The sequence below is a fragment of the Phyllostomus discolor genome, chromosome 2, assembly GCF_004126475.2.
Source record: "Phyllostomus discolor isolate MPI-MPIP mPhyDis1 chromosome 2, mPhyDis1.pri.v3, whole genome shotgun sequence".
Taxonomy (NCBI): Eukaryota; Metazoa; Chordata; class Mammalia; order Chiroptera; family Phyllostomidae; genus Phyllostomus; species Phyllostomus discolor.
This window is the reverse complement of record NC_040904.2, coordinates 89,003,705-89,030,002: the sequence shown is the minus strand read 5'-3', so window position 1 is coordinate 89,030,002 and position 26,298 is coordinate 89,003,705. Positions and strand designations below refer to the sequence as shown.

The 26,298-nt window shown below is 37.3% G+C and overlaps 1 protein-coding gene across 1 annotated transcript in view; it reads left to right on the top strand.

The window, feature by feature from the left end:
- MORC1 (MORC family CW-type zinc finger 1) overlaps positions 1-26,298 on the top strand; it is a 157,987-nt gene that overhangs the window by 88,371 nt on the left and 43,318 nt on the right. The window contains 8 exon segments of the mRNA XM_028502395.2: positions 1,230-1,358; positions 3,795-3,900; positions 8,543-8,681; positions 19,386-19,451; positions 20,564-20,805; positions 21,178-21,214; positions 21,216-21,236; positions 26,164-26,268. Coding sequence (XP_028358196.1) covers positions 1,230-1,358; positions 3,795-3,900; positions 8,543-8,681; positions 19,386-19,451; positions 20,564-20,805; positions 21,178-21,214; positions 21,216-21,236; positions 26,164-26,268 — 845 coding nt within the window.

Sequence of the window (26,298 nt, the reverse complement as noted above, 5' to 3'; positions counted from 1 at the left end):
TATTTGTATTTTGCATGAATTACTCAGTCATATGGTAAGGTTGATGTGTTGCTGATCCTATTGCGTGTATTTTATTTCCAAGATTTATAATTTAGAACTTCACTTTTTGAATTTTGTTGATGAAATGTTCTAGATCTGCAATATTTCAAGTGCCCAGTAGCCACATGTGGCTAGTGGTTACCATATTGGACAGAATGATAAACATAAATTCTTTTTTAAAATGTGTTGCAAAGTAATGCATGCACATATAATGATATTCAAAGTGTTCAGAAAGTAAAAAATGAAAACAGAAGTATCTCCCCCTGTCCATCTTTCAGCCTCTGTTTCTCCAGTGGTATCCACTACTAAAAATCTTCTGTCCTTTCAGGGAAAAAAAGTGTATTCAGCAAAATTTTATATGTATATGCTTTTTATAAACCACAAAATTGATTATATTAGGTGTGCTGTTTGGCATCTTTTTTAAAAATTAAAACACTGTCTTTGATATCTTAATACAGCAATATGTTTAGCTCTAATTCTCTGTTTTAAAGGTTTCATTGTTTGGAAATGAAATTTATTCATTACGTATTCTAGGCTTTTGTGTTGTTTCCCTTTTTTATTTTTAATTTTTGCTATTCAAATATTGCTGTAATATATATGGCCATTGTTGAGTATGTTTGTAGGGAAGACTCCTAGAGGTACAATTGCTGAATGGTCCTCCATGGTAAGTGCTGTTTCTAAGCAAAGAGGTAGTAGAGAATCTGGTGTGAGGGTAGGGCACAAACAGTAAAGACTGGTGGAAAAGGGAACCAGGGACAAAGTAAAGGTAAAGAAGCTCTAGCTGTGAGAGAACATCTTAAATATTTGTATCAATAGGGTTAAGGGTAGCCTTTAAGTTTATTCAGTACCATCCCTCCTGGAAGTACTTAAGAAAAAAAGTTTTAAAGATCAGTGTATTTTATTGAATATATATATATGTGACTACTATTGCGTTTAGTTTTATTATAAAGATATTGCATATTTACTATATACAGGTTAGAAAATGTAAGAAAATACAAGCAGAAAACTAGTTTCACCCATACTCAGAGAAAACCAACATTAAGACTTTAATCTCTTATTTCTGTGTATTAGTTTTTACATAGCTGAGACCACACTGTAAATACATGTGTTTATGTCTATACTTTCCTTGGCTTATCATCTTAATCTTGTTGATTTTCTTTTATTACTCTTTGCCTGATTTGTTTTTTTAGGTAATAGAAATCTAACATTGTTTTGCAATGAATTTGGACACCAGAATAACAAGGACACAGAGAGGTCTTTAGATTCTATTCAGTATCAAAGAAGACAAGTCATGGCCATCCCATTCATGATGCAGTGTGGTGAGTGTTGAATTTCATTCTAATTAGCAATCTTTTAGTGAGTTTCTAAATACACAAGTCATTGCATTCATAAAGGGGCTGTGAGGGAGACAAAGGTGGTGGGTGAGACCTGATTTTTACTTTCAATGTGGTTAGGGTCTGGGAATGAGGTTAAAATAACCATGAAAATAATTATGATAGAGATGAAATTAAGATAAATGATATAAAAGAGGAACAAATTTTTTGAGGGTTAAATGGGGAAGAGGAAGAACTTGAGACAAGGCTTCATGACAGAGGTAGCCATGTAATGTACCCAGAAAAGCAATAAAAGCCTGTCCAGGCAGAGACTGGCTCTCTCTGGCCCTCTCACCTGCCCTCTCTCAGAGAGTGGCCATGTCGTCCCTTTTTCTCCATAGGACTTCTGTTGTCCATGTGTATCTGTTCTTGAGCAGCCACAACATACATGGGTCCTGCAGGCCAGGATTTGCATCAGTGGTCCAAAGAGGACCTGATGTGTCTGATGTGTGTAAGGTAGGAGCAGAATCCAGTTTCCAGTATTACGGAACTACATGAAACTGGGAAAATTCCTTAATTTCTCTAAGCCTCAGTTTCCTTATTTATAACGTGAGGTTAGTATTTATAGCTACATCACACAGTTTTGTGCAAATAAAATGTATTAACACATGTAAAGTTTACTAAATGTTTAGGATAGTATATTAAGGTTCTCTAGAGAAACAGAATTAATAGAATGGATGGGTGGATGGGCACACACTATGTTCTATATTATATATAGATAATATACATATAATATCTACTGTATGTAGTAGATAGATATTAATTATAGCGAATTGGCTTACATGATTATGGAGGCTAACAAGTTCTAAGATCTTCAGTCAGCGAGGTGGGAGCCCAGGAGGGACATTGGTTTAATTCTGGTTAGAGTCTGAAGGCCTGAGAACCAAGAGACACAATAATGTAGTTCCAGCCTGAATGTTTGACAGGCTCAATACCCAGAAGAACTGATTTTTTAAATTTGAATCAGAAGACAGAGAAAAACTAATGTTCCAGCTGAAGAGAGTCAGGAAGGAGAAGTTCTTTTTTACTCTCAAGAGGGTCAGCCTTTCTTTGTTCTATTTAGGCCTTCAAGTGATTGGATGAGGCCCACCCACATTAGGAGGACCATCTGCTTTACTTAGCCTACCAATTCAAATGTTAATCTCATTCAGAACACCCTCACAGACACACTGTAACACAGACACAAAATAACACCTGGCTAACTATCTAGGTATCCCATGGCCCAGTCAAATTGACATAAAATTAACCTTCACAGATAATGTGAAGCATTGTTGGCTTTTATCATTATTATGTATTTTAATGCTCAGTGACCTTTTTAGATAAGGAGAAATATTAATCTCTTCTTACAGATGATGATTCTGAAAAATAGAGACATAATTTATCCACGATTATAGATGTACTAAGTGGTGGAACTATTCAGGTTCTTCACCCAGTGCATACTGCCTCTATTTTAGATGAACAGAGAGTAGAGTTTACTTAAGAGCTATTAATTATGTGTCTGGAAGGAATTCAGGATTAATGTTAAGAATAGCCTGGAGATGAGGTCATATGGTTTTTGTACCGCCTGGCTTATTTCACTTAGCATAATGCTCTCCAGTTCCATCCATGCTGTTGCAAAGGGTAGGAGCTCCTTCTTTTTTTCTGCTGCATAGTATTCCATCATGTAAATGTACCAGTTTTTTGATCCATTCATTTATTGATGAGATCTAATCACCAAAACAAACAAGCAAGCAAAATACAACCAGAGACATTGAAATTCAGAACAAACTGACAGTAACCAGAGGGGAGGTGGGAGGGGATAATGGGGGGGAAGAGGGAAGGGTTTTCAGTAACATCTATAAAGGACACATGGACAAAACCAAGGGGGGTGGGATCGGGGGTGGGAGGTGGGGTTGGGGGAAATGGAGACAACAGTATTTGAACAACAATAGAAAAAAATGTAAAAAAAAAAAAAAGAATAGCTTGGAGAGAGTGGAGCCTTGGTCCTAAAAGCAAGGAGGGACTGAAAGACAGAAATGGACAAAGAAGTCAAAGAAAAGGGGAAAGTCAAGTCACTGGAAGTCTTCATGTGGTTTATGAAGAGGTGGAGAGGGATCTATTAAAATTATTCTGACTGAAAGTAGCAGAAACCAATTGAAAAGAAGTTAAGCAATAACAACAACAATAACAACAACAACAATAATAATTGGTTGGTAGTGTCCTAGGTTAGTTCACAGAATCCTAGCTTAGTTTTCAAAGTACAGTGGAATATGATCAAAGAGTCACTTGTCTTTGGCTCAAAAGGTACCTCATGCTTTTGGTATATGCAACCTGACATCTTACTATGATGGACTCACTTCTGACTGTGGTGTTTCTTGTGTGTGATTTTGTTGTGATTATCAGATCTTTGCCTGAAATGGAGAGTCTTGCCACTCTCTACTAATTATCAGGAAAAAGAATTTGTGGACATCTGGATTTGTGCTTATAATCCTAACCGCTTGGAAAACAGGTAACTTTGATAGTTTTCTAAAATTCTTTATCTGTTTTTAATTCCTAAAATACATGTGAATGGAACTGGAAAAAGTCAGCTGCAGATACATTTTAGCTTAGTGGCTGTCGTCCCCCAAAATTCCTTTTAGCCCCCTGCCCCCTGTGGAAAGAGATTTCATCCGTGTGCTTTTCCATCAAGATAAAAGAGACCTGCATGTAATGATTTGCAAAAGCTGGGGTGTACAGCTCTGTGCGTTCATGGGCAGGAGACTGTGACCAGAGTTTAAGAGTTCTGCCCTTCAGTTCGTTCTCACACAGCATAGTGCCTTATCACACAGCAGTTTTATCCGGAGAGTGTCTCTAGGGGGCCTGAGCTGTTAGACCACGTGCTTTTTCTGTTTAAGTCATATATTGATTTCATTGCTTTGTGCTCTTGGAGGAAGAAGTTCAGACTAAAACAGGAAAAGACCGATTAAATATTGATGAATGTGTTATTATAAGCCCTTTTAGACTCATTCTTTTTTTTAGGGGAGGGAGAAGAGTTAGTATACCCCTTCAGTAAAAGTACTCCTAAGTCAAGCATTGCTTCTCTGTGGAGTTTGCCCCTAGTCCTTTGGCCTCAGTAAATCAATCAATATTGCTAATACAGACATTAGGGTAATAGCTCTTGTTGGATTATTTTTATCCAGCCTTGAAAAAAAGAGCAAGTACAAAAATTAAAAAAGCAAACATTCAGAAACTGCTACTAAAGCCCCAGCCACCTGCAGTCTCCAGATTAATCACATTTAGAATTCAAGAAAAAATGTCAGATGACAGGGGTCTTAGATTTCACTTTATTCAGGGGTTTTCAGTTTCCCTTTCTTGGTTTGCAGCAGAACCTTACATCCCCCTCCAAATAAAATTTGCTTCAGACACAAAATATATGAAACAGATAAGAGCAGAAGTGTCCTACTTTGAACTGACGGTTGGGAATCTGGGGGCCAAAGGCTCCATCCACTTTACATTTCTGTTCCCTACTCCCTGCGATAGGCCTCAAAATTCAGGGAGCTTATAAAACACTGATCTAGTCTCACTTCTTTTTAGAGAAGTGAAAATGAAGCCCAGATGGTGGCTAAGAAACCTGTTCATGAAGCCACTAGCCAAGGTCTTTCGACTCCTACCCTTATTTCAGCCCTAACTTGGAACTTAAATTTAAATAGGAATAAAATGTTGGCCTAGTTTCAATATTAATAGTCTGGTATATAGTGTTTTCATTGTCAGTATAACTATTTTTAATGAAGCATTGTTTAATAGAAGGTTTTTGTTTTTGTTGGTTTTTCAATTTATGTGTGCAAAAAGCCATGCTTGAAAATGTAAATAAAATTGATGTAAGCCCCAGCCCTCAAAAAATAGTGAATCATGTCAGTCACTTATTGTGAGTGAAGACCTTTCCGTACGGAGCAGGAGAGTGTTTTAGAGGTCAGCCCCTGGAGACAGGCTGCGGGCTTGGACTCGTAGCTCCATCAACTGGGAAACTTTGGACAAGTGTGCAGTTTCTTTTTAACTCAGCTTTCTGTCACCTAGAGTGAGATGTCGTAAGAGCATCTTTTGCATCTTTTCTGGGTCTAGCCAAACACCTTGTAAGGTCAGTGTGCTATGTCTCTGATCACTGGGGGCCCCTTGAAAACAGGCCGTGAGAATTTTGGCCCCTCTCCACAGATCTAATCATAGAACTGGGAATCTGCCCTCTACAGTTTTCCTTATCTCTAAATTATTATTACTTACACTCTTACCCTCTTCTCCTTGAATAGTGGTGATGCCTTCAAAGAGCACTGCTTCAAAGCTGCATTAATTCTGTCTCTTTTACACATCAAAACAGTGCCACTTGCGATGACAGCCAAGATAAATTTAGCCATGTTAACAGAAAACTGATGGACCTTAAAAGTCTAAAATGCAGAAAGTCTTTTTATGTTTATAATTTCTTAAGTCCTTGATTCTTTAAATATATGGACATAATTTTGACCATCTGCATTTTATATGCACTGAGAAGATTATGACAAAAATATGCTTAAAGAGACAGCAAGAGTTTTAGGTGAGATGTAAAAAAAAAATTCCTGATTATAAAGGCACTTACATAAGAGTTGACACTCCTTTATGGGAGATCATTGACAGCAAGTAGATATGGTGATTTTGGGGGGAAGAGAAACTGATCTGATGACCTCACTCAGTCCTCTGATTCAGTATGGTAGGCTGGGTGGGCCATGCACACTTTGAGAATATACTACGAAATAGATTATTACTAGACAAAGCCCTGAGGAATATGTGCTATTGGATCAGGGTGGAGTCACATGAGGTTGGTGTGGTGAAGTGATGAGAAGTGGAGCATCGTTATTTATTAGGCAATATTTGATGAATGGAAGGACAGAGTAATGGGGTGAAAAGTGGCATTATCTGTATTTACAGAAAACATAGTTTATTGTCAGTAGTTAATTGCCAGTTGTCAGCAGAGTTAATGCCAGTGAACAGAATTTGAATAAACAATGTGTATAACCAGAATGTGGGTAGCAAACATAATAACAGCTCTCTTTTACACAGCAATTACATATGTTATCTCATTTCATCTTTACAATGACCCCATGACTTTCTCTGCTTCTCACGAGAGAAAACAGTGAGGCTAAGAGAAGTCCCATGACTCATCCAGGGTGCCTCCCTAGAGCGGAAACTTAAAGCCACGATTTTGAGACAAAACATGTCTAACCACACCCACTCTCTGAAGACATCCTTGATGTTTGAGAAAGCCTCATTCCAGCCTATTCCTTTATGATGACACCACACCCCATTTTACAAATGGTGGTCTCAGAGTTGGTGGCTCAGGCTGGGTGAAGTGGAGCCCTTTTTTTCTAGACCACCAAAGCCTCTTTTTGTTTTCCATTTTAAGCATGGAGGGAGGTTAGATGTTTTTGTCACAGTACCCAAGAAAGGGCTGTCAGTGCGCTTTCATTACATTCAAGCTCTGTATTCATCTGCATTGAAAGTGGGGATCACCAGCAGAATAAAAATTACTATCATTTGAGCCAAAAATGTCTGAGTTTTGAAAAGGATATTAAAAAATATCTATGTCTTGAATTGTATATTAAAATTTAATTTGTTTCCAAAAAATTTTTGGATACAAGTGAATGAATCTCACTTTAATAAAAATACTTGTGGTTTCTCTTTTCTGAATAAAAAGTTAATGCTGCCACAAGGTTGTTCTCTTCTGTGCATGGAAACCTTGTAAGTGCTGCCCCGCAGATGTCTTCATCTCAGCTCTGTGGGCGCTTGCACGCACAGTAGGTGTCCACTGATGGGCTTTTCTACCACCTTTCTTTGAAAAGCCACAAATACCATATGTGGGTGGAATTGTTTTTTTTTTCACCGTAGTACTTCAATTTGATTGCATGATAGTTCTTCTCTGTTAGTGGAGGCAGGAAATATGTAAGCTGCAGCTCCCTCAACACAGAAAAATCGTGGGCTTGATCTGCTTCAGGTTTCTTGCACTATTTCAGGTGGGAGAAGGCTCTCTCTCTATTCTCAACCTCCTCTTTCCTCTCCTCGCCTAACATACATTTATTTTGCCCTGTCCCTCTCCTTTTGGTACGTACGTAATAGAAAAACCCATGTTTAACACAGGCTCTAAGAATTGACCTTAACATTTTGACCTTAATGACACACACCCAGGCATGAATCAAAGCCATGCCCAGTGGGAGTTGAACCTCTTCTTCCTGCCAAGCCCTGATACTGAGGTGAACAATATAATCTCTCAATTTTTCAACAGCCTGGCTAACTCAGCTCCCAGAACATAGCCACAAAACCAAAGGTAGGTGGGGGGGAAGCCTCAAACCTTCCGAATCATATGTCTCAAAAGTCATTATTGCTTTTTGTAGCCATAACAAGGGTTGCCCTCTTTCACAGCCTGTTATTGTCATTTACACACAATTCTACTTGATGATATAATACATGTGCTAACCCACCAGTGATTAGAAACAGCCCATCAGTAAGACTGGGAAGCAGAGTGATCACCAACAGCAGACACACTGACATCAGCAGGGAGAGAAGTCTATTGAAGCAGGGGGCGTGTCACTGGGGGCTATTTAGCAAAAACTCCGCCCTGCCCCCAAGGCTGTCAGTGAGCACATTGTATCATAGCAGTCACTGACTGGTCTTTGCAGTGATCCCGAATCACTGTGCAAAAAGGATCTGTGAGTTCCAGAGGCCAAATTATTTGGTGTATTGTGGACAGACATATGTCGCTCTGTCCCTAATGTTTTGGGGAAAAATGTTTAGCAGGAATAAGATATGCTTTAATTATGTAAAAACATTTGTGCAAAAGGACTCATTCATGATAATGCAAGATAAATGAAGCATTAGTAAATAATGAAGAGTCTCTCATTCTGGTAAATACATACTACCTTTCACATTTTGAATTAAGCTCTTTTTTCATTAAGCTATTTTTTCATGCAAATTGGAGTTTAAGGTCGAGTGTTACCTAAAGTCGTCAATACAGTGCTCTTCCTTCATATTCAAATTTTGGATATAGGACACAATGAGAAAGTCCTTGTAGAAGTGGATAACCTTTTACAGACAATGAGTAGTTTTATATTTCCTTCTGATGTTGTTACCTCTTGTATTTGCTGACTGCAAAGTTGCCATCAGAAAGAATGCCTGCCTCCCATTCCCCTGGGCACCATGAGCGCGGCATCGCCATCAAAAAATGAGAAAGACAAGCAACTTCAAGAGTCAGTCCAAAGGTATCAGAATCGCCTGGCAGAACAGCAGCCACAAGTAAGCAGTTATTAATTCTTTCCAAAGTCTATGCTGATGCTCGAGCTGTTGGTTTCAGTGTGCAAAACGGCTGATGCGGTGTACCCAGGTGAAATGTTCAGCCTCCTTTTTCTCTCCTCTTTTGCCTCCTTCTTTTAATTTTGGATCTAAGGACTATTCTAGAGGTGAATGTAAGTGCCCCAAGGGTCCAAACAGGGAGGAGAGTTCTTAAAAACTGCCATACATGTGATACCTAAGTCCAGCTCACAGCAGAGCATGTGAGGAATGGGGGAGTTTATTTCCATTCTGCAAATGCACATAGAACCTCAAAGAGGTCAGCCTGCATGTTAAAGGTCAAGTGGTCAAGGTCACTGTGACATCAATCTGTCCTACTCCACAGGGTAGACTCATTTTATTTTTTCCATAAGGGTGGATTTGTAAGGTAAAGAGTTGTTCTTTTAAAAAAATATTAGCCTATTAATACAGAAACTCAGAATCATATTTAATTGTTAAGAAAATGCAATAAATAAAAACATTACTCACAGTAAATGTAGGTAACCATGACAATTTCAAGTGAAGGAAAAGGTGTCATGAAGAAATATTGTTTTAATCTCTGACCTAATAAAGTCATTAGATTTCTGTTTACTTTAAGGATTCAGCACCCGTATTTAACATTTTCTAATTTTATAGCATGTTACCTTCCTACAGTGGAACTTGAGAAGGTCAGCAGCCTATTTCCACATGTCTGACCCCTCCCTAGATGTCAGGACATAAAATGCTCATTCAAATAGAAAACTCTTTTGCGGAGAGGGAGTTAAGACCCTCTAGACTTAATGTCGTATTATAATGTGTCTTCATGGGCTTTTACAAGGTGATCTTCCTTTTTCTACCCTGGTTCCCTTTCTTTCCTCTCCCACCTTGCTAGACATCTGCCTGCAAATCAGCTACCACCACCTGGATTCACAGCCAAAGGAAAGCTGGCCCTCCCCTTTTAGCCTGGAGTCTCAGGGTTTTTTTAGGGAAAATACTGAGAGTCACTCCGGAAATACATTCTCCAGGGCACCCACTGCACCCCTAAAAGCGGCTCAACTTTCTCTGATTTTAGAGCCTGTAGTCATGGGTTTGATAACAGGTCAGAAATAAAGGTATCACAGCCTGCGGTTTTTTTTATAAACAAGTAGGTAAGGTCAGATCTTTCCATTGTGGAATGTCTTAATCTGTTCTGTTTCTTATTTTGATTACCGCTCTTTGTAGCTCGGTGAAGGCATTCAGCACACCCCGGATTGCTTTTTTCTTGGTTGGGTTATTTTTCCCTATAAAGACCAGAGCTGACCCTTGGAACTAATAGTGCCAATCATAAAGTTTTAACTACCTCTCTGTTTGTTTAAGATTGGATGTTTTATTCATTAGTGAGCTAGAGATTTTGATGATAGCTGATGGAATAATAAATTTGGGCCATCTATTCTGTTTACTCTTTTTTTTTTTTGGTAGCTGATTTTTTCATAAAAAGTTGAGCCAGGTTTATAGATTCAGTCTGTTTCAAATATAAACAAAAAGTTTAGCAGTACTCAAACAGAAACCTACTTCCACCAGTTCAAAGAACATAGATGCCATACCCTGCCCCTATTGTGAAAATAAGCCTAGCATCTCATTATCAGGAAATATTCGACACATGCCATGTAAGGATGGGTTTGCCCACCTCCTGCTGCCTCTCCCTGTTTCCCACTACCAGTACCCACTCACCCACTGCATTGACCAGACCTGTGGAGCTAGTATAAAAATGACCTAAATGTGCAACCCCATTTCCTACTGCCTTGTCCAGATCTAAAAAATGAGAACTAAGTAAATCAAAGACCTTCTGGAACTTAGAATCTGTGGTTTTGTGGTTTTTGTCACTAATGTGTGGGAGGAGTATAATACTGGCAAGGTAATATATCAGAAATCAACAACTACAGCCTCTTCTCCACCCTGATCCACCCCAATGGGGTGTAGAGTGATTAAGTCTAACTTCTAGGAGCAACACCCACAGGCTACCCTACTTATAGAACACTCAAATGAGTTAGAAACTATTTTGATAAAAGAGCTATTCCCATGACTGGATCTGTTCTTCTATGAGAAAATCAAGTAGCTGAATCCAAAGCTGTCATTTCAACAGATGGTATCTTACATAATTCTCACCACACTCCAGCTAGTTAACAACAATTATAACAACAGAGGGAAGGGAAGTTCAAAGAAGTTCAATCACTTGAAGCAGGTCACACATCTTTCAATGGGGAAGTTGGAATTTGTTTCATTTTTGCCTCATTCTAACACTGCTCATAGTGTCACAGGATAACTACAGACACAAAGGACCTGAGAGCAATGACAGAGGCAGCAAACTGGTATATTGCAAATCATATTTGTTAAAAGTTTTCCCTAATTAACCTAATAGGAGAATTCAAATTCTACAATTGATAAGCTGTGTCAGCAAGCCAAGACCCTCCTTATAACCTGTGCTTCTGAAACAGTCTGTTGCACTCTCTCCTTTTTGAGTAAATAAATTAGTAATCTGTTTCTGAACTGCTAGGTTCCAGATCCTTCCTTAGTACCTGCCGTTTTCTATACTGAGTGACAAGTGCCACCTGCTGGTCAAACAATGAAGCATTTCCATTTCGCTGTGTTTCTTGAATTGCTCAGCTACTAATTAGCATATCATGTGGATAATTGTTATTGTTTTTCAGTAAACCCAGACAACAATTTAAAACCATAAAGTAGAGTTATAAAATCAATTTCTCTGATGTTGAGGACTCGGTCCTCGACATCCTCCCTTTCTTAGTTTTAGCTCACGATTTAGATTCTTTTCTACCTTCCATTGTGTGACAAGGATGAATGTGTTATGATTATACACAAGAAATATAGTTTAGAATACATTTCATTCAGGGTTTTTTTGTATCACTTTAAATCCACATGATGCTCTCATTTTCTGTAAGACAGACAATAACTTCATTCTCTGAATGAAGCCCATTCTACACTTACCCGTTTGTACTTACATATTATTGATGGGTAGTATGTTTCTATAATCAATGTTTGTGCGGATGGATTGTATTGCTTATATACTCTCTAGATCTTTCTGGGTTAATCTTTTCTGATCAATTTACTTCATTTCCTACAGTAAGTCCAGGCTCTCTCTTCCCTGACACTGGTTACTTTTCTGGCATTAGCATCTTCCCTCCTGTAGGCCTCTCCCTGGAGCTGCTGCTGTTCGTCAGGTGTGTGCTCTGCCTCTGGGGCCCTGCCTTCCTGCTTCTTGTCTGAAGTGGTATCTCCTCTCCCCTCATCCTTCAAGGTTGGAAACAAATGCAATTCCCCTATGAAGTCTTTTCTCATTTTCCTTTGTCCTTGATGCATGTCTCTCTTCAAGCATGTTTTACTTTCTCCCTGGTATTATACTGTCATACTAATGTCTCCTATATTAGACTGCACGTTTTTTGAAAGAAGGGACCATTTTTTATCTTTGGATTCCCAACAACACTTAGACCTGGATCTTTTATGTAATGTGTGTTTACCAAAAAAGAGCAAAGGCTCAAAGGCATTTGATTTATGCATACTTCTTTACAAGTAGGTACAAAAATAAATATTTTTCCGTTGATTGAATTGGTTGGCTCTACATAGGTTATGCTTAAAACCTTTTGCATATGTTATTGGAAACCCAAATGTCCTTAACTTGGTCAAAATAGAGTGTTGCATTTGGATGGGAGTACAGAGACTGTATTTGGATTTTATTTGTTTCATTCATAGTCTTTACATCAAATAAATAGCTTGTGTAAAATTCCACGCCTGTTGAAAAAGAGCTCCAGCAATAGCATTCTATTCTTTTGTAGTGCTTGCGTGGACACAAAAATTGAAATATTTAATGTGATAAGTCCCACATTGGTTGTTGTGGCAGCAAATGTGGAGCAGAGAAGACATTCTGCGCATTTAGCTGTGTTTTCCAATTGAAACGGCATGTCTGAGTACAGCTTCGTAATGAAGAATGTGAACACATTTTCCCATTTACAGTTTAATCTTTTTAATGTGTCATTTTTGTGTGGGATGCTGAGATTTCAAATCTGTATAACTACACAGACAGATGTCTTAGAAAATATATTTATTCATCAAGAGTACTTTCCAGCGTCCTTACATAAACTCCATAATCTAAAATTTATGGCACCTAAAGACCTTTGTCTAACAAGAGGCTATTATACTCACTGCAGTTGAAATATTTTAGTTTATTACTCTTGCTACAAAGATCTCATTTCTCTATGGTGATGCATTGCTTTTCCAAAAGGGATAATGCCTAATATATTCACACTTGTAGGCCCTGTGTTCACAGAATAGCAAATGAGACATTAAATGAATTGCTTGTAACAGAGTAGTATAGAAGTTTCTTAAAGGTGAGCCTCATGTGCTTTTCTTCATGTACCTCCCACCACCACTCCTGGCTCACAGATGGGCACAGGAGGTGTTAAACAAAAGCTATTCAACTTCTGGATTATTTTCTTACTCTGTTGAGGAGTTGGTGTCACATTACCTGGCAGAACAGCATCCTTAGTTGACTAAACAAACAGGGGCAGCACCAGCAGTTGGACATCAAACAGTCTGGTATGGGGCAGTGTGCTGTGGTGAGACCAGGGTAGTCCTTGCTCCTGGCTTCATCAGTCAGCCTATTCTGCCCTGGAGATTGGGACCAAGCAATTCTATCCATTGTTGTTCACTCCTGGGTTTCACAGAAGTGACCAAATGCTGCCACTGAGGGTTCATGTGAGCCCAGAGGGAGCTCATTCTTACTCCAAGAGGGGCAGAAGTAGCTCTGACAGTGGCAAGTAGTCTTGGCACATGTTAACCAGACATTTCTATTCTATCCACAGAGATGGAGAAAAAGTAGAGGTTCAGGTGAATTGCCTGACATGATGTTTGATGGAGGGAATACTGATTTGGGTTTCAATGCAAATGTGCTTATTTGATCTCTGCCCTACAAAAATTCCTTAAGCACCTGAACCAGTTCTCAATTAACGTGCATGCTAATCAGGGACAGTCAGGGCCTGCCTAGTATCATGGCTACATCTAAAGACCTGTTTCCTGAGTCTGCTCAGGCTATGGTACAGGTGTTTGACTTCCTTCCAAACCAGGCTGCTCACTGGTCCCTTCTCAGGAAACCCTGTGCCTCTGAGCCTGCATTTCTGAATGCCAGCACCACCGAGCCTTCCCCTCTGAGCTTGAACCCTTCTTCTTATCTTGTTATCTTGTTAGACATAATGTCCTCTGTTACGTAGGACCTGACTTGTTCTGATTCTTAATTCCAAAGGTGGGGTTGTCTCTTAGCACACCAGGGTTCCAATCCAGTCCTAGAGAACCAACTGGTGTTTGTCTATGACCTTGGCCTCACAATGGCCTGGGGTCATCCTTCCTCTTTTCAGAGACTCCTCAGTTGTGTTCACCCTCTGAAGTCTAGTTTCTTTCTGTCACCTAGTATTTGACTCCTTTTAGCCTTTGTCTACCCCCTTCCCTTCTGGTCACCACCATTCCATTATCTGTATAAGTTTGGCTCTTTGGTGCTTTTTGTTTTATATGCCACATATGAGTGAAATCATGCAGTTCTTGTCCTTTTCTGTCTGATTTATTTCATTTAGCATAATACTCTCAAGATCATCTGTGTTGTTGCGAATGGCAATATTTCATCTCTGATGACTAAGTAGTATTCCATGGTATATTTGTGCCTCTTCTTTATCCAATCATTCATTGAAGGACAGTTGTGTTGTTTCTATATCTTGGCTACTGTAAATAATGCTGCAGTGAGCATAGGGGTACATATATGATTTGGCCCATTTTTAAGCAATTGTTTATTTTTCTATTGTTGAGTTTTAAGAGTTCTTTGTACAGTTTGTATAACATTTTGGTCTTTTATCAGATGCTTCTTTTGCAAACATTTTCTCCCAGTCTGTTGCTTGTCTTCTCATTATCTCGATCCATTGTTTTTTATAACTTAAAGGCCATTTCTCACATAAGCAAGATAAGTTTCATAGAGTAAGCCAGGTGGGGTGAGGATTCAATGAATAGTAAAGATACGGGAGCCATGATTAATAAACTACTTTAGTAAATTTTTACTGAAGGGTCAGAGAAGATAGGGTTGAAGGTAGGAAGGTCATTGAGGTTGAGGTAAAGCTATGGTTGGGAGAGCTTTGACAGTGTTTCTGGACCAAGAGAAAGGAGCCAGTGAAGTGGGAGAAAATTCACAGCAGAGATGAGGACTAATTGGCACAGAAAAATTTCAGCAAAGACAGGAATAAAGGATTACTAGGACTCAGGTAGAGAGTTTAAGTTAGGATAAGAAGATGGACATTTTTTCCCTCAGATTGTGGGAGAGAAGTTAAAGCTGTCCACACACACCTAGTGAAAGGAGATTCAATGTGTTCAGAATTGGAATACCCAAAGAAAAAGTAAGGGAAGAACACATTTTTAAAGATAGAAATAAGGGAAAATGTTCAAGTTTTCAAGAAAAAAACCCCTGAAACTACATATTTGCAACAGTACACACTACATGGTAGGGAAAACTGTCCCAGAATAGTCAACAATAAGGCATATTCTAATAAAGTTACTCAACTGTAAAGAAAAAGATAGAATCCTTTGGTGAATAGGCATAAAGATCAAATCACTCATAGGGGAGAACAAAATTTAGATTGGCTTCAAATTCTCTATAAAAATGGCACCTCCAGGTGGCAGTGAAGTAAACTGTAAGATCCTCAAGGAAAGGAGTATAAATCAATAATTTTACGTTCACCATACCATTGTAAAATTAAAAATCTACAAATAAATAGTTTTGAAAATAGGGGAAAAATCTCTCAAAAATATTGTTCTCATGACTCCTTTTGAGGAAAAACCTAGGAGCCAAACTTGAGCCAGCCAAGAAATACCTGAAAATTCTGCAACAAAGATTTGGAAATAAGCATTGACTGTATTTAACTATAGAAATAAGACTAAAACATGTGACATTAGGTACCAAACTGAATGTAAATGTCCTAGAAATATAGTAATGATTCAGTTAACAAAAACAAGAAGTCAAGAACACAAGGTGAAAGGTAAGTTGTTTGCCTCATCTGTGCTAGAAGATGAAGATATATCATTTAAGCAATTTAAGCATAGTTTTTGGTACTAATACAAATACAAACAAACATAATATTATGAAAAATGTTAGAGAGTAGAACAAAAGAAGAGAAAATAAATTTTGTCACTATTAGAGTAGTGAACTTATAGATACTATCTAAAATGGAAAGAACTAAGAATAAAAATATTATATAAAGTTATCATTATGATGTTAATCAATAGGAAAAAACCTATGTAATATCAGAAGTGCCTACACAAAACAAAAATAAATGAATTGCATCATTAAAAACCTGAAATAAATTATAAAAAGAAAATTAAACCATATGACAACTAGTGCCAAAAGCAGATATAGTATCAATAAATACAAATGGCCTAAGCTTACCTTAGAAAAGAATGAAAGATTTTAGGTTGTATCCCATAGCAAAGATCATGCCTGCACTATATACAAGGCACACATCTAAAACAGTTATTCAGAAGGGTTGAATTCAGATAGGTATACAAAAATAAAATAGAGGTCCATCCTACAGTCAGACAAGTTGAAATTCAAGGGGAAATGATTAGTGCAGGGAGGAGCATTGAATTAGGCTGAAGTCATTAGTTCACAATGAAGATGTATCAGTTAGCAGTCTCTCATATTAGCTAATGTAGTGTTGAGTTCCATGAAGAAAAACGTACAAAGGATACATGGGAAAAGAGACAATCATACTAGTAATGAGATACTTTAATTTGTTCTCAGTTTAGGAATACCTATCAATTAATACTAATGTATATGTAATTTATAGATACAAAACACTGTACTCTCAAAATAGAGAAAGAAATTTTTATTAGGCGCTCTTGAAATATTCACAAGAAGGACTCTGTGTTAGGCCACCAAAAACCTGGTGGAGACAATTGAGCAGTGTCTATCAGAACCACAAATGCATATACCTTTTGATCCAGAAATTTCACTTTTAGATATTAGTTGTGTACACCAATGTACTCACACAAATATGAAATTACCTATTTATAAAATTACTTGTTTTACAAATCATTGCAATATATTTTGCATAGTAAAATATTGAGAAAACCTAAATGTTTATCAACAGGTCTGTTTAAACAACAATACCTTAGAATACAATGCAGCTGAAAAAGGGGATGGAGAAGCTTTTTCAGTTCTAATGGAGAAATATCTCTAGAATATATCTTTAAGTGAAAAAACAGGATATAGACTATGTGTATAATATACTGCCATTTTCCCTATCTCAAAAAAGTGGGGAAAATTTATTTACATATGCTTGTATACAATATACAAACAAATCTCTGGAAAGATAAGCAGAAAAGTAGAAACAGTGGTTACTTGTTACTTGGGGAATATGAGCTGGGTAGATGGAGAATGGAATAGTAAGGAGACTTAAAGTATAGACTTTTAAAAATATATGTTGTTCTTTGTGAATATCCAGGGTCCAGCAGAAGTAACACCTGCTTGAGTGTGGTCATTAGGGAAATAATATAGGTGTAATAATTTATAGTTTTAATTTGAACATTTCACCTAGAAGGTCATATGGTGTGCTTGAGTGTGATATTGTTATGTTACAGAGTTACACGCTTATGATTTTCTAATAAAATATTTTATAATAAGAAAGGGGTCGTTATTTGTGCTGGACCCTGTGTTATCTATATTAACATCTAAAAAGAAATTATAATGTAGGGGCATAGAAGATAAAGCAATTAATTCTCCTTTGGGAGATTGGGGGATGTATTCAGAATGTGTAAGATTTGAACTAGACTTTGAAGGATGAGTGAAATTTAACAAATGGAGAAGATTGGAAAGTTATTACAGGCAGAGGAAATGGATTGTACAAAGGCCTAAGAACATGAAAAGTGAACCTGGAAAATAGGGATTGGGCATTGAGCCTGTGAGGGCAACCGGGGGCCTGAGAGGCACTGGAAATGGCTCAGAAGGGGAATTTAGAAAGGTTAGCTGCAACCATTTGAAAGCTGCTTGTATGTTATGCTAGGGGCTGTTTGGTTCCATTTAACAAACTTGAATATCTGTATGAGCCATTCCATGTGCTAGGTGCTGCAGAAATGAGGCACTGTCTTCTAGGCTGGTGGTTCTTCATCCTGACTACATTTTAGAATCACTTGGAGAGCTCTAAAAAATACCGATGCCAGACTCCCTCTTCACACAATTAAACTAGAATTCTAGGGTGTAAGGACTTGGCATTAGTAGCTTTTCAAAAAGACTTACCAGGTGATTCTAACTAGATGCATTTAATTTTGAAAATGCCAACAGTCCCTACCCTTCCTCCTCCTCCTTATTTTAATGAAGGGAATAGTATTGTGTAGAAAGTGGTTGTGACAGGTCTAGAGAAATCTCTGAACTAGAAGCAAAAAAAAAAATGAAATTATAGAAAATAGTTCAATCAAGAGATGATAAAAGCCTTTAAAAATGTGGTTATTTGAGTGTAGTACAAAGATTTGAATTAAAAAGATATTTAAGTGGAGAAATTCACAAGGCTTGAGTGCTAATTAGGTGGAAAGGATTGGTAGTGATGATGAGCCAGTAATCTAGCTTGGATGGCTGCAAATTGGTGATGCCATTAGTCGAAAGAGGGAATGCACTAGGAAGTACTGGTTGGGGGTGAGGGCAGGTACAGAGGAAAATAATGAATTCAGTTTTGGAAGGGTTGTCTTGAAGAAACCTGCAGTTTATAAGTTGCACAGAGGGGCATTTGGATCTGAGCGTAGAGCAAACAGCACCATTTCAAAATCTATGCAGGCCATACACATCTGAAAAAATTTCAGCAGGAGAACAGATACATCAAACCCTTAATCGGAGTCAGGACTCCAGTTTGGGGGACAGGGTACTTAACAAGAGCAAGGTAAACATTGTGTCCTAGAGAATCTGGACTGAGCTGGGTACCACAGTGGTACAGGGAAAGGTAATGGGTGCACTGAAAAGCAGGTGCAAGTGGACCCCTAACCAGGGTTTCAACCCATGGGGAGTGAACCTGGACCTGGGGTGCAGAGCCTGCATTGTTCCTTATCTTCTCTCTGTATTTCATTAACGTCTCATCATTTTAGGGTAACAATGATCACATCAGATTTGACTTAAAAGGTTCTTCTTTTTCAGGGAGAGCAAATGTTTCCTCTCTCTCTGGCTGTGTCTCTGAGTACAAGGCAGCTGCTGAATGATGGGGATAAGGCAGCATCCAGTGAGTAGGGACCCAATGAAGGCCACCCGACCATCAAAAGTAAAGCTCAGGCCTATTGCTCGGAAGTAAACAGCTACTGCTGGAGATCAGAGTTCATTTCAGATTCTGGGACCTGAAAGTAGGGAACAAATGGGTCTCCAGGAAAGGGAGTTGAGGCCTGTGGAGATGGTGTTAGATAAATGGCTCCTGTACTTGCTCCTAAGACATCTGATTTATCATGCTTCAACAAACCGTCAAGACTGCTTGTAGTCCACTACTCAGAACCTCTAAACTGAAAGGAACCCCTTAAATAATTATTGGTGAGAATATGCAATCTTGAAACTTTTTTAAAAATGAAGAATGTTGAATTATTGTAATATGCCAATTGAAAGTTATTTTACTCACATTTGTCTAATGACATTTCCCATAGCCTCAGTTTATACCAATAAGCAGGATTGCTGAGTTCACTCCCATCTGCCAAACTTCAGCATCAAAGGTGAGTAATTAATGTAGAATGAGCCATTGGTGTGCTGTTTCTCATATGAAGGATAAGACTTATCAAGGGCCAAATGTTGTCACAGTGTATGAGGTTCAGAAAGTGAAGCACTAAGGAATTTTTTAAACTATCATAATTTTTCTCTTATTAGAGTGATGCATGTTTATTAGGGAAATCTCAGGAAATAAAATATAAATAAGAAAATGTAAATCACCTATTGTCTTACTTCCTGGGCTATGATCATTTAAAATATTTTAACATATTTTTCCAATATTTTCTATGAATATATAAGATATATAGTTATATATTTAATCATATAGAGAGAGATCTCTGTGAGCGATGTGGAGAAAGAGATTGATTGATTCTGTCTGTGGATATATGTTTACCTAGACATATGTTGTATGTGTAATTCCTACATTGTTATATTTGCTAAAGGTCATGTTACATTATATTCCTTAAATGTCTGTTATTATATAAAATTCAAAGAGTAGAGGGAATATTTTTAAATATTTAGATAAAGCTTCCAGTTATATCAAACACACAAAAGTTTAGAAAACTCTATTATGATTTTAGTTATTCACATTTTTTAACAGGCAGATGATGGGATTGATAGGCCCCAGCTAACGTTTAGATAAGTGCGCCCTGAACTTGGTCCCAAGGCGTCTGATCTATCTTGCTTCAACAAACCGTCAGGTGCTCTTGTACTATTCAGCCTCCACTATGCAGAACATCTAAACTAAAAGGGACCCCTTCAATAATTATTGGCGAGGATGTGCAATCTTGAAACTTTCTTTAGAAAATGGAGAATGTTTAATTATTGTAACATGCACCAGGGAGCCAAAGGCAAGTAAATCCCTGTTGGGAAGAAATCAGGAAGCACACTGTTCTCATTTTGGGGCCTTCTGCATCCTCAAAATTCGATTTGCTGAGTCAGATTCTGAATGAGCCATCACAGTGGTACACATTTGCTGAAGTCTGTTTCTAAGCTTCTGCTTTCAAGGTTTTTATTAGTAATAAATATTACCTAATGTTATGAGGTTTTAAGGGAAATTGTGATTAATTATAAATAAGTTGACTAACAAAAAATACAAACATGTCCTTTGTTGTTTAAGGAAAACACAAAAACTCAGAAAATCAGGCCTTCAGGTAACGACTTGAAGTATGAGTCTTTTGCATCCTTGGAGCTTTCTGTCAGCCACAGAGGCTGGAAGAGAAACACCGAAGGGGCAGACTCGGATGTGGAGTACGTTTCAGAGACGAAAATGGTGAAGTGTACACGGAAGAAAGTGAAGCCACGGCAGAGACATCCAGCAGCCCTGCCAGAAAACGTCAGACTATCTGAGAGATCCCAGGTGTTTTTTCTTTTCTTTTCTTTTCTTTTCTTTTCTTTTCTTTTCTTTTCTTTTCTTTTCTTTTCTTTTCTTTTCTTTTCTTTTCTTTTCTTTTCTTTTCTTTTCTTTTCTTTTCCTTTCCTTTCCTTTCCTTTCCTTTCCTTTTCTTTTCTTTTCTTTTCTTTTCTTTTTTCTTTTCTTTTCTTTTCTTTTCTTTTCTTTTCTTATTCACCAAATGTGTAGTAATCGATCTATTCTGCAAGTAGCATTTGGTAAGGGTTTTGCTTCATTTTCATATTTTTAAAGCATTCTAACTAAAGCACACATTGTAACCTGAGTTTCCTGGACAAGGTCCCAATTTCTTATTTTTTTCTTCTGAGTTCTCTCTTTTGGAGGAAAAGTCAGATTGTTAATGTCAACACATCAGGGTAATGTATGGAGAGCTCAACCAACTGTATTTAAGAGAGACATATTCATATAGGATAAACCTGTAAACTTGAGGATTTTGCTTTCACATGCTTTATAGCAAAAATGCTTAGCCAAATTGTATAGTAGGTATTTACCCCTTGTAGTCAGGGTCCTGGAAAAAATGAAATATCATTTCATTAATACAACTCAGTGTTGAGACTGATATCAACAAATGTACCACCTGAGACTGTCCACATATCCAGATGAGTTTGTTTCTCTTGAGTCACTGTACTTTCACTCTTAAAATGTTACCTTTGTTTAAACCATTTTTGAAAATGAACCCTCCAATTCAGTTATAATATAATAGTACCCACAACTGACTATTTACTCCATGCCAGATTCAGTGCTAAACGATCAGACATTATTAGCTCACTACCACTTTAAATCTTGTATAAGCCAAAATTTATTCCCTAATTTATCTGCCTTATTCATCAAACTTGACTTCTAATGCTTTATTCCTGTTTCCAAAATTAAATTTACCCTTCAAGGGTAGATATTGGGCCACCATAAGAAATATTAAAACGAATTGCCATCGGTTCTGAAAGTAATAAACTGATTCAGTCAGCAAATATCTACTAAACTGCACTGTGTAAGAAACAATGTTATGCATTGTGGGAGACATTGTAGGTTAGGCATTGTTCTGAAGAATTTATTAAAGAAATATCTCACATTCTTATGTAATGTTGTTGGCAAATGGTGTGTAGACTTTTCTTGAAAATCTTCAGTGATGGAGACTCATTACCTCCTAAAGCAGACTTTTCTCATTCTGTTTTGGGTTAACTCATTCTCTTAAAATATTTAAAGTCCAGTTCCCTGTACCTCTGAAGTTTTGGACCTAAATCTTTTTTAAGACCATAGAAGCCAAGCTGAATCTGTCTATAGTCATCAGAATTTACTTTGGATTATATATCATATACATATGAATTCATATACTCAGCAGATATTTATTCAACTTTTGCAATGTCCAAAATACTGTATGTTAGTAATACCCTGTATAAAATTAGTTTTATCCTTTAACTGTGACTTATGCTGATTGTATGATTTCAAGATTTGTGATTTGCCCTGGCTGGCATAGCTCAGTGGATTGAGCGTGGGCTGCGAACCAAAGTGTCGCAGGTTCGATTCCCAGTCAGGGCACATGCCTGAGTTGCAGGCCACGGCCCCAGCAACCACACATTGATGTTTCTCTCTCTCTCTCTGTCTCTCTCTCTGTCTCTCTCTCTCTTTCTCTCTCCCTTCCCTCTCTAAAAATAAATAAATAAAATCTTTAAAGAAATTAAAAAAAAAGATTAGCAATTTATTGGCATATTTTATGGGTAGATCACATGCTGCAAAAACACACAAATGATTTAAGAGATTGAAGTGTGCCCAGGTATTGGAATATGACATGATTTACTTAGTGTGCATGTGTATATGTATATATGTATACATACACATATATGTATGTGTATAGGCACACATATATGTATATATGTATGTACATGTGTGTATATAAATATGTGTGCATATGTATATATAGATATATAGATAGATATACTTGGTGTAATATATGTGTGTGTATATAGATATATGTGTGTATGTATATATAAATGTATATGTATAGATGTATGTGTATCTATAGATGTATATATATGTATATGCATATGTGTGTATATATAGATATGTGTATATATACATATATACTTGGTGTAATATATATACACATACAAGATACATATCACAAGATATTTATCACAAGATGTTTGAATATTCACAAGATATTTAAATATCAGAAGATATTTGAATATTCACTTAGTGTTTATATAACCAATCCCTGCCCCATTGAACTTACATAGAGACAGACAGTTCAGCAATTACAGATAAATGTAAACTGTAATTGTGATAGTTTTTATGACTTAGTAGCATGAGTACTTATAACAGAGAATTTGACTTTTATCTGAGAGGACAGGGAAATCTTCCTTGAAAAAGTGATGGCTGAACTTTTGTGACTGAATTCCAATTAAGCTGATACAAAGAGAGAAAAAGCATTTCCAAACAATGCAAACAGCATTTGCTAAAGAGGAAACATAGGGAATACAGAGTACCCGAGGAAGACAACTGAGCTATATGATGGACAGAGAGATGGGAAAGGGATGGTGTAAGATGAGTACGGAGTGACCAGACCTTGCAGACCTTATGTATAGCCTTTGATAAGAGGTTTTGCATTTATTCTCAAAGCAATGGGAAACCATTGGAGAGTTTCAAGTAGAGAAGTGGCATGATTAGATTTTCCTTTATAAAAATTGCTTTGGCTGGGTATAGAAGAAGTGTTAGCCGAGATGGGAACGAATGCAGGAGGAGTGGTTACCATTATTATAGTGGTCACATGGAGAAATAACAGCCTAGTGGGGGCTAGGGTGACAGTGAAGGAGTGGAGAGAAGTGAATACCATATTTTGCTGTGTATAATGCACACCCATGTTTTTGGTCCAGACTTTCAGGAAAAAAATTGTTTTAATTTTAAATTAAATTACTTATTTATTTATATTTAGATACTTGTTTTTTGTATTATAAAGTAATTTTAGCATTTATTTTTGAACATATGGTACAAGAAATTTTATGTAGCTAAAACAAAACACTTGTGTTTTGTAATTATTTGTAAAATAATTACAAAACACAAGAACAGATAAAAGATATTTCAGGTACTACCCATGTAAAATACACATCCTTATTTTTCCCTCAAAAATGTGGGCAAAAATGTATGCATTATACATGGCAAAATACATACTTTTGTTCCTTCTGTGTTGTTTTGAGGAGGGAACACTAACCCACCTTTGTGATATATAGGCTATGGAAGGTGAAGCAGAGAGAAATGTTAAGAATGAATACAGAATCTCTGGCTCTTGAACCTGGTTGGATGGTGATTCCATTCATTGAAATAGGGAATCCCAGGTGGCTAGGCTTCTGAGGAGAAGCACCAGTTCAGCTTACACAGTTCAAGACTCCCACGGGGACATGCCACGGGGGAAGTAAGGGTAAGAGGTGAAGAACAAGGAGGTAGAAACTTGAGGGATATTAGCATCTTATGGCTACAGTCCAAAGATGTGTACACAGGGGATAGTGAAAGAACTGCCAGAATGGTCAGAGAGGAAATCAGGAATCTGTTATATTATTAAAGCCAAGGGGTGGGGGGGCATAAAATGCAATCTAAGGTGAGATGGTCAGAGAGGTTGAATTCTATTGAGATGCTAAAAGTCTCAAAACCATCCATTGACTTAATGACTTAGAGGTAATAGGGATGATCTCAAGAAGGATTTCATTGTTTTTGTTGGAGAGAAGAGGGTAGAAGATTAGAATGGAATAATTAGCAAGTGGAGGGTGAAGGAAGGGAGACTGGCTATAGCTTGGAAAGGTAAAATAATTTCACTTCAGAAGATATTCTGTACTTTAAAAAAGCTAAAAAGTGAGGTGGATAGATCTGGAGACTGTAATTTTTTATAAGCTGTTGAAAAATGAATTTAATCAGGTTTTAAACTGCAATTGAAGCAACTTCCAATTACTTGAGGGTTATTTGCAGTAAACTCTTAATATTCTGTCTAGCAAACACAACACTACACATTACCACTATCAGAGAAGGTGCAGGAAGTGTAATTAATTTTAATATTAGCCTAAGTAGATGGAATTAGGAAGGCAGATGTGCTTGGAGTAAATCTTATCGTGTGTTCCAAAAGCTTGATAAAAATGGCTCTGGAATTAGTAAACGATTTAGCTCATTTGCACCACAGTTCAGCTTTGTTAATACAGGTAATTAATGAATTACCCATTCTTCCCAGAGAATTGTTTTTATCACATCCTGTGTTTCTCTGAAGATTCCACTTTTTTCCCCCAAACAACTTTCCTTCCATTTCCTGAAAACAGGGCTCCCACTAAAAATAATACTTATTATTTTCTACATCTTCAACTTTTTATTCTTTTAATTTTCCACCAGTGTTCTTGGTTAATTCATTCTACTAAACAAACAAAATAGTTAAGCATTTACTCTGGGCCAGGTACTGAAGACTCATAGATTGACAAAATTCTTGCCCTCAAGAAGCTAAGAGTCTGCCTCAAGTCATCCTAATCAAAAGAGACCTTCCTTTCCCTGGCTGGTGTGGCCCAGTGGATTGAGTGCTAGCCTGAGAACCAAAGGGTCACAAGTTCAATTCCCAGTCAGGGCACATGCTTAGGTTGTGGGCCAGGTCCCCAGTAGGGGGTACATGAGAGGCAACCACACATTAATGTTTCCCACTTTCTTCCTTTCTCTCCTTCTGTCTAAAAATAAATAAGTAAAATTTTTTTAAAAAGAGAGACCTTTCCTTGAATCATAAATTTCCCATTCTAACAGTTTCTCACCATTCAACTATCAGGACATCCTTTCAATTATCAGAAGAATGGCTGTAGATATCTCACATACTACTAGGCATGTCTAGTATCCATTGGTTAAGAACTACGTAGTAAGAGAAAGCCATCATAAAAATTTTGAAATCAATGCACTTCTTATTCCCCCCAGCAACACCTACATAAATATTAAGAACAAGTGTACATCCATATGAGACATTGTCTATTCCGGATATGGGCAATAATTTGTGCAGGTCCTTTGTAAAATAATATAAGCCCTTTGGTTCACATTTGAGCACCATAGTCTATACCATTCATTGCATACTTAATTTGTCTTATGATACTCTTTTTTTAATTGTCTGTTATCATTCAACCTTTACATATGCTTATCTATAAGTCATACTTCTTGAGCACAAAGATCAGAAATTGAATTTCTTCTGTTTATCTGACAGAATTCTGCTTCTGTACAGAAATTAATAGGGGGTAAATGAAGATAATTTAATGTATACCAATGATTGCTACTGATCCTTGTATATTTTTGCTAATACCTTGCTATAGGCCTCTTCTTGGGAAATGAAACGGAAGCAGAATCAGAATCTGGTGCAGGAATGTAAGGCTTTGATTGAAGCCAAAACCAGCACCAGCAATCCAGATATAATCCTGGTGAGATAAACTTTACTGACTAAATGACAC